Source organism: Odontesthes bonariensis, chromosome 23, assembly GCF_027942865.1.
Source record: "Odontesthes bonariensis isolate fOdoBon6 chromosome 23, fOdoBon6.hap1, whole genome shotgun sequence".
In the NCBI taxonomy this organism is placed as follows: domain Eukaryota; kingdom Metazoa; phylum Chordata; class Actinopteri; order Atheriniformes; family Atherinopsidae; genus Odontesthes; species Odontesthes bonariensis.
The window spans coordinates 16,903,214-16,912,437 of record NC_134528.1 but is presented as its reverse complement, the minus strand read 5'-3'; the positions used below and the strand labels follow the sequence as shown (position 1 = coordinate 16,912,437).

The 9,224-nt window shown below is 40.4% G+C and overlaps 1 protein-coding gene across 1 annotated transcript; it reads right to left on the bottom strand.

The window, feature by feature from the left end:
* LOC142374028 (neurexophilin-1-like) lies at positions 1 to 1,445 on the bottom strand. Its single transcript, XM_075457524.1, has 2 exons — positions 1,372 to 1,445; positions 1 to 897 (listed from the first exon to the last, which is right to left on the bottom strand). The coding sequence occupies exons 1-2, from the start codon at positions 1,429 to 1,431 to the stop codon at positions 196 to 198; spliced, it is 762 nt and encodes a 253-aa protein (XP_075313639.1). The 5' UTR covers positions 1,432 to 1,445; the 3' UTR covers positions 1 to 195.
* Between the last annotated feature and the right edge of the window lie 7,779 nt (positions 1,446 to 9,224).

Below are 9,224 nucleotides of genomic sequence, written 5' to 3'. Positions count from 1 at the left end.
AGCCACATGATTTTAAGCTACACCCCTACGGTGAATAGAATGTAACATTTGCTCTACAAACATATACTTAACACTGTTGGGTAAAACATTTTCATGGAAATCATCCCTCAGTCTGGCTTGAAGCTGTTCACGCTGGATTCCTCTTTGTGGATTTACAGACACATCTCCCTTAAGTGTCATGAGCTTGACCTGTGTTTAACCTGGAGGCAGGTAGTCCGAACTCTGGGAGCTATATTCTGGACAGATTTTCTGAACCAGCCTGTAGTCTGTGCTGTAGAAAGACACGTAGACACAGATGACCTGGAATGGCTTGGAGCACATCCAGGTGACGTGGCTCTGGGTGTGCTCTTGATCACATTTCTTCGATGGGTCATAGTTGCACAGCATCACCTTTTTGCTGCTCTCAGTTTTCTCATAGTCCACCCTGCAGTTGAACGTCTTTGAGTTCTTGGGATTGACCACACTTTGGCGCTCCAAGTCGAACTCAACCTCTTTCATAGGAGGGACAAGACTGACAGACACATTGCCCACTCCTGTGGAGTTGTGGCGGAAGTAGACTCCAAGAGAACCATTACCATGATCCACAATCTTTCCCATTATTAGCAAATTCAGTTTAACTGTCTTGATGTTTGAATAAAAGTCCCCCCAGCTGAACGTCCTGGACAGTTTAGATATTCCACGAACTTTCATGGCGGGCGGAAGCTTTATCTTTACGGATGGGTTGAAGTGTGACTTGGAGTTGCCTCCGAGAATTTCCCAAAGTCCCTGCTTTGATGGGGGGATGGAGAGGGGAACGGGTAGTTTGGAGCTTGGAACAAAACTCCTGGTCTGAAGCACCCAGGTCTTGTGTGCTTTTTGATCTCCGTTGAGTTCAGCCTCATGTGCACCAAGAACCAACTAGACAAGAAAAAAAATAAAACATGGGAGGAATTGGACAGTCAGTCTTTGAAGATGTTCTAAAGAGCTGAGAGGCAGAGCATTTCTACTTCAAGCTGAATCCTTGATTAAAAACTTTTTGTCAGATACCAAAAATTAGAAATAGACAAAGAATGCTCTAGTATTTACTGTAAAGTACTTGGGTGAAAAGAGAAATGGCTTGATTGAAATGAAAAAAGCATTAACAGCCTACTCAATTTCAGTGAAAGCACTTTCATTTTTTTAATGTCATGCGTTCAAAGAATTTCTAGTATTTTGACTTAAAAAAACTGAAAAATAGTAGTCTCATAGATTTGTAAGGTGGACAAAGTAGCCTAGTAATTTGAAATCTATGTACAATTTAGCTGAGAATAACTACAAAAGAGATAAAGTGCCATGAAATAAGTGAATCAGTCTATCACATTTTAATATGAGTGCATTTAGTGACTTACTTACCAGACAAAAGGTTCCTTTCAGAAAAATCCCAACAAAGCAGTGATGGGGAAACACCTCCATGGTGCGTACATTCCAACAGTCAACCACTCTCAACTGAGTTTCATTTAGGCCAAGTGAACTTTTTGGGGATCCATGTTAAATAGCCAAATGAAGAAAACTTTGGGACTGACAGCCCAACAGGAAACCTTCTGTGGGTTGCTGCTTCCACTCACAGCACTCACACTGAGGGGCTCTCTCAGATCTGGAGCTTTTCAACACACAGTTTTGATCTGACTTCATTCTCTCTATTTCTCTCTCCCTCTCTCTCACACACTACCCTCATAACACGTACCCGGCTCCCCCAAAGTATCACAGTATCTGTTTTAGGCCTTTCACCCTTCACTGCTCCTCATCGTCTTACTCTCACTGAAAACTTTCAGCATGGTCTTCTCAATCAACACTTGATTGAAATGATCATTAATCAACATTAAAGGTGTTTAAGAAGAAAACCAAACCATTATGGTGTAATACTTCCATCTGGCGGCCAGATTTAAAACTGCAGGCTAATCTCAGACAAGTTTATATAGGTTATAGGTATTGTCTGTCTGTAACACGACCTCCTGCATGTACACCTCCATGGAATATCATACATAAACTGCTTTGAATTTGGCACTGTATAGGAATTAAAAGATAGCTGCAACATAAGAATTGGGAGAAACTTTGAGTGGGTGTGTTCATGTTCATTTGATCTGACCTTAAATCTGAATCTTTAAGATCAGATCAAATCAAAGCACTGTGGAAAGAACCTCAATTACTTTATTCACAAAATATAACAAATTATATATATATCACTCATTCCCCAGCTAAAAGCAAGAATTATTCATTGACAGTACATGTTGTAAATGATAAGTTTAAATAATAAAAACGTTTGAGTACCGATTTTCAGGGATATAAATGCTCTCTGTAAAGTGACACAGTATTTGGCAGCAGCCCCTAAACGTTTCATGCTAAGATTATCTGAGTGACAGTTCAAATACATTTAAGACCCTTTCTGCTGATCAGTTTTTGCTCTGTCTCTCAGTGTGGCAAATTTCATTTGGATAATCCTAATTCTATTTATTCTAATTCTAGTATGCGCTGCGCCAAAGTTGGCAGCAAGTTGCAGTAGCTCTGTTAGTATTGTGTGTTAGTATTGAAGCATTCATGGTCATTTCTGGAGATTTAAACTAAGTCTCCTACTTAGCTACACTTCAAACCGTTCAACAGTTTGTCAACTGCTCCACTAGAGAAAATTTAAATGTATTTATTATATGCTGATGTAAAATATGCAAATAGCTCCTCTGTCCTGCTTCCACTAAATCAGACCACAATCTGGTTCTTCTTACTTCCAAATATACATCCATTGTTAAGTGACAACCTGTCACAGTACGGACTTTGCAAAAATGGTCTCAGGAGGCTGATAATGAACTGTGGTGATGCTATGAGTGCACAAACAGTTTGCAGTTTGTGAGCCACATGTCACTGTGTGTGACAGACTATATTTACTTCTGTGTGGAGAGTATAACTCCAGTGGAGAAGAATGGAGAGCTTCCCCAAATACAAACCCTGGATCACTACTGACTTGAAAAGGGTGCTGAACATGAATATGAAGCCTTCATGGAGGGAGACGGAGTAATTGAGGACTGTTGAGAAACTTCTGAAAAAGATGGTATCAGAGAAAAAGGAGGTGTACAGGAAAACCAAGAAAGTAAGCTCTAGCAGAAGAGTGAGAGATGTGTGGTCAGGGATGAAAAAGCTCACAGACTGTAAGGTGAAAGAGAATCAGACTGACAGAAGCCTGGACAGATTCAATAAGCTGAGCATGTATTTCAATAAGTTCAGCTCAGATCGACACTCAGCACGAGTGTTGACATTCCTCCCCTGTCTCCATCAACACAGACATCACACACTACCTGCAGCAGCATCCTCCCTGTCACATCTCTATAATATCTCACTCCACCTCAGTCATGGTCTTAACACAGCCTCATCAATATCTCTCCCCACATCAGGGTACAATGAGACCTCCTCTGCCCCTGTGTGTCTCCAGCAGCCAGGTGAAGAGGCAGCAGGAGAGACTGAACCAGAACAAGGCTGCAGGTCCAGATGGTTTCAGGCCCAGGGTCTAGAAGACCTGCGTGGAACAGCTTTGTGGGATCTACAGCACCTCTTCAACCTTGTAGCCTGAGTCTGGAGAAAGTTCAACAGCTGTGGAAGACATCCTCTCTTGTTCAAGTACCTAAGGAAATCTCTTGCATCTACCCTCAATGACTACAGACCAGTTGCCCTAACATCCTATATAATGAAAATCCTGGAGGGACTGCTATTGGCTTAGTGAGCAAGTGAAGACCTTTCAGGACCTACTACAGTTCGCCTATCATCCAGGGGTTGATGTTGAAGATACCATCATCTATCTGCTTCAGTGAGCCCACTTTCATCTGAACAAAGGAGGCGGCACAGTGAGGATCATGTTATTTGATTTTTCCAGTGCTTTTGATACAATTCAGCCTTTACTGTTATGTAAGACTCTGCAGAAAATACAGGTGGATGCCTCCACAACCACCAGGATTATTGAACAGCTCACAAACCACAGTTTGTTAGATTGAAGAGTTCAATGTCGAAAAGGCCTTTCTTTCGTGTTCAGCAGCACAGGAGCAGCACAGGACAGAACTCTCACAGTTTTTTCTTCACTCTGTACACCTCAGACTTCCTATACAACTCAGAGTCCTGTCATCGACAGAGACACTCTGATGACTCTGCAGTTGCTGGGTATCAGTGATGGACAAGAGGCTGAGTAAAGAGAATTGCTCAATCACCTTGTGGCATGGTTTGGAAAAAAAATCCCCTAATCTTGAATGCAAATAAAACAAGAGAAATAATTGTGGATTTTAGGAGGATCAGGAGTAACACTGTTTCTATTCTGGGAGAAGAGGTGGGGGTGATGGAGGAATACTGATCCCTAAGAGTCTGTTTGGACAGCAGACTGGATTGGAAAGGAAAAACAGAGGCTGTCTTCAAGAAAAGACATAACAGACTGTACTTCCTAGGGAAGCTTAGGCCCTTCAATTTTTGCACCAAAATGTCATATATGTTGTGTAAGTCTGTGGAGGATGGTTTGTTGGCTGCACTGGGGACTGATCTGGAGTCCCTGAACATGATTGTAAAAAAGAATAATGCTTCACAAGTTAAGTGAATTTCCTTCGGGATCAATAAAGTATCTACCTACCTACCTACCTATAACATAACATAACATAATGAACAACCCTGACCACTCCTCTACACAACATTGTGCTGAAACAACAGAGAGTGATCAGCATGAGGCTTCTTCAGCTACGTTGTAACACAGAAAGATATAGGAGGTCAGGCAGCAAAAACAATACATAATGAAAGCATATTATTTTAAAAGTAATTGTTAAAAAAAAAAAAAAAAGTAGTTGAATAGTTTTTTGTTTTTTTTTAATAGCCAAAAGTTCACTTGGCCTAAATGAAACTTGATAATTTCCCTTAATCAAATCAAATTTATATGGCACCTTTCATACTTAAAAAAAACAAAATAAAGTGCCTCACAGAGGCTAAAAATAACAATGATAAAACAAACCAACCCTCCCATCCCCATAAATACCCAGAGAGACAGAGACATACAGACACACACACACACACACACATAAACACACAAGCTCAGACCCTCTGCACCCATCAGACAGAGACATGGCCGGGCACCGAGACCTAAGGAAACTAGGTCTCTTGGGGGCTGACCACACTGAGAGGGCTCACGGCCCATGACCAACTAAAACATGTAGTTAAAGCATAAAATTAAAATAGTATAGAACAAAAATTAAATATGATAAAAATTTTGATTAAAAGGAAATCAAATAAAATCAAATTTTTGATATGTGGAATGAAACTAAGCTCAAAAATCAAAAATCATACCCAGATTTTTAGATGGTTTTTGATGGTTTAAGATCTTGAAAATTTGTTAAAGGTTTCTCTCACTGGCCTTCAGGACCAATGACTAAAGCCTCAGTTTTGTCCTGGTTGAGCTGTAGGAAATTCGCTACCATCCATGACTTGATATCTAAAATGCAGTTAAAAAGGGCATCAAGTGGCCCTGTGTCATCAGGAGACACGGCAATGTACAGTTGCGTATCGTCAGCAGCATAACTAGGAAAGTTGATGCCGTGCCTCCTGATGATATCTCCCAGGGGAAGCATGTAAAGATTAAAAAGAATTGGACCTAAAATTGGGATGAATAAAGTACTATTTCATTCAATTCAGTTCAATTTCTAATCTGATAGCGATGGTGATTTAATTGTGGCTAGTTAAAGATTAGCATGAAACAATGCACGACATTAAGTTGATACACTGTCTCACACAAACCCTCGACCCCAAAGTGTCTCTTCTGAGTGTCATGGTTGTGTTAAGGGAGGACCCAGGTGCAGACACGGACGAGAGCAAAAATAAAGTTAAAGGATTTATTTTCCAAAATATAAACAAAAGGCGCAGCAAAGCTGGGGCCCGTTGCACAAAAGTAGGATTTAGACATCCAGGATGAATTACTTAGCCAGGTTCAAGGAATCCAAAACATGGGCGCCCAGGCTTAGTTGGTTGCACAAAGGCCAAGCCAGGATGAGCAGACACGGATTCATTAAGCCAGGTGAAACCGATCCCGGATAAGTGCTGCACACGGCTTGCTTAAATAGACCCCACGATCGATCATAGATTCACTGATTCACCATGGCAACAAGGGTGGCGTATTTCTCCCCAGCGGAGCAAGAATTATTAATGGAAACCTATGAAGAGGTGAAGGAGAAAATAAAACAAAAAGGAAATACTGCCACAGTCAACAAACAAAGGGAGCAAGCGTGGCAAACCATTGCTGACCGCCTGAATGCGTAAGTAGTGCACAAATCACACTCACCACTCCACTGAAACTATCACAATTAGGCTACAATCCAAATAAAATGTTAATTAACATATCGTCACCTTCCTAAAATAATCGCCCAAGTCATTATTTGGCATCAAAGGTGTGGTCCAAAAAATGCCTAAGTCATTTATTTAATCTTAGTTTTTATGAAAAACAATAAGTGTTCTTATGTCAAGCATCCTTTGATACATACTTACTGACTGAAATGATTATTTTATGCTATAATTTAACTTTTGGGGGGAGTTTTTTGTGTTTCCTGAAAAACCTGAAAAAATGACTAATGCGATTATTTTAGGAAGGTGACGATATTTGAAAAGATATTTTTAGCCTACTTTGATTATGAATAAGTTGAAATTGACTGCATGTGAGTGAAACTATCTAAATGTAACTCCATGCTCCTCCACTGTTTCATAGTGTGTGTGTGTGTGTGTGTGTGTGTGTGTAGATTTAACATGACTGGGCCAAAACGGACATGGCAGCAAGTCAAAGTGAAATATAAGAACATCCTGCAGAATGGTAAGTCCCCTGACAAATACTTAACAAGTGTACTTTTTATTAAGAATGTGCCTGCCCACACATTGCCTGTACTGTGCATTAATTGGTTTAACATCTTATCATTTCAGATGGTCTGCAATGCTGACTATTTGATCAGTAATGTTGTGGCAAAGTAGCCCGGCTCGGTCCACGACTCCCGAGTGTTTCGGAACTCAGAGATCTATTGGCGCCTATCACAAGGTGAGCCACAGAACCTCTATGGATAACCACTTTTAACAGGATGGCTGTGTTAAGAATGTCACTACTTATGAGGTTGTGATGGTAACATTTTGTATTCACAGGTGAATTCCTGGGTGTATTACTGGGTGACAGAAGGTATGCCTGCCAACCTTTTCTGCTCACTCCATTTGCAACTGGCATACAACCATGCCCATGCCAGAACAAGGGCCCGGATAGAAATGACATTTGGCCTACTGAAGGCATGTTTTCAGTGTCTGAACCACCTGAGAGTCAGCCCAGACAGGGCATGTGATATCATTGTAGCCTGTGCTGTCCTCTACAATGTGGCCTGCCTGAGAAAGGAGAGGGCCCCCAGAGTGCCAGCTCTCATAGACTGGGACAATCCTGCCATCTTCCCGGATGACGACTGTGGTCGGCTGGTCAGAGACTAATATGTGTTAAATTATTTCAATTAATATTGCATGTTGCTTTAAGTTGGGCCTGCAATGGCAGAGGAACTTTTGTTAGGTTTTTGTGCTGTATAGGCAAGGCAATTTTATTTGTATAGCCCATTTTTACAGTTTATCTCAAACTGCATGCTTTGATTCTGTGCTTTTTGTCTTGTAGAGCACTGTGTGACTTCAGTTTTGAAAGGAGCTGATGGTTTACTTGCTTTGATTCATCCTTGTTCAATAAAGGAACATCATGGTACTCTAATGTGTATTTATATTTATATGGTGATGTACTTTATGTGTAGTCTGTGGGAAACTAAATTATCTAACGATTGCAATTAATGATCACAAATGTTTCAATAATGATAGTGGGTATAGTTAAATGTTTTAACAATATGTTCAAGGCAGTGGAATAAATATTGGTTTCCATTTGTGGCGACCGCTGACTGAGATAAGGAATGAGATTAAATAGATCCTGGAACTTAGCCTGGTCTGGAGCAGGCTAGCTTCACAGAATAAATCTTCATGGTAACTTACATCTGAACATATCCCACTTTTGTGCAACTGGATCACGGATAAGTTGATCCATGATAGCCAACATATCCCGGCTTAATCCCTTATCCTACTTTTGTGCAACGGGCCCCTGGAGTACTGGGAAAAACTAAACTAAGAAAATAACAAAACAGACTTGAATACTTGCAGACATAACTAACAAGGAAAACCAGGGACAAGGGACAGGAGTGAGACCATGAAGACGAGGAATGCAGACTAGGAATACTGAAGTTTAGGACGTAGCTTAGGGCGAGGAGTGGTGAAACAAGAGAGACATATATTGGGGAAGTGATTGCTGGAGCAGGAACTGGTGGCTGATTAGTAACGGGTTGCAGGTGAGAGTGAATGAGAGCAGAGGGCAGGAGACAGACTGAGGAGAGAGAGATGGCAGAACACAGGGGGCGAGGGAGAGCACACTAACTTGAAAATTAAACAATACACAAGGATAAATTAAACAACTAATTACCAAGAGAAACAGAACTAAAATGAAACAAAGTGATCTAATAAAGGAAACAGAGCACTGAATAAAAATACCAAATAAGTACAAAAACATAACCAAAAAACCCAGATCCTGCCTCTGAGACCGTTTAATCAAAATTTTGACAATGGATTTTTTTTAACAGTTGGTAGAATGTTTTGTCATAAATGTTACTGAGATTTAGTTGCTAACGTTTATATTCATATCCTCTTGACTCTCACAAATAGAGAAGTATTAACATCCTCAGTGTCTATAAAAACTGAAATCTCATACAACAGAGATGATCTAATAATGGCTGTAGGGATGTAAATAACAGCTGTATATCTATTGGTTTTACCTGGAATCACAGCTTAATTAACTTCTTGTCACCTTTTGCATGCACTTAATAACCATTATTATGTATTTTACACTGTTGTTACAGTCAGCCACGTACATTACCGAAAATCATGTTGCTTATGTAACAAGACTATCACCTTAAGCTATGGAATTGAGTTAAACTTGTCCTGGTGGACTATGTGAACTATGTCAGAAATGTTCTGCCAGTTGTCAGATGGATTGTTAGTTTTCATTTCTGGTAAAGACATCCCACCAAAGGTCACATGTAGCTTACAGATGCCTCCAAGCATCATCTGTCTAAAGGATAGTATGACTCACGTGTATGTGACATAGACTGGGACATGAAGTCTTCTGCAAAGCTTCATTCTGAAAAAAATCTGAA

What these genes read in the sequence shown, in the direction of transcription:
- LOC142374028 (XM_075457524.1), bottom strand. Translation starts at nt 1,431, where the DNA reads ATGGAGGTGTTTCCCCATCACTGCTTTGTTGGGATTTTTCTGAAAGGA. An exon ending in TGAAAGGAACCTTTTGTCTG is followed by an intron (nt 898 to 1,371) that starts GTAAGTAAGTCA and finishes TTTCTTGTCTAG; the next exon opens with TTGGTTCTTGGTGCACATGA.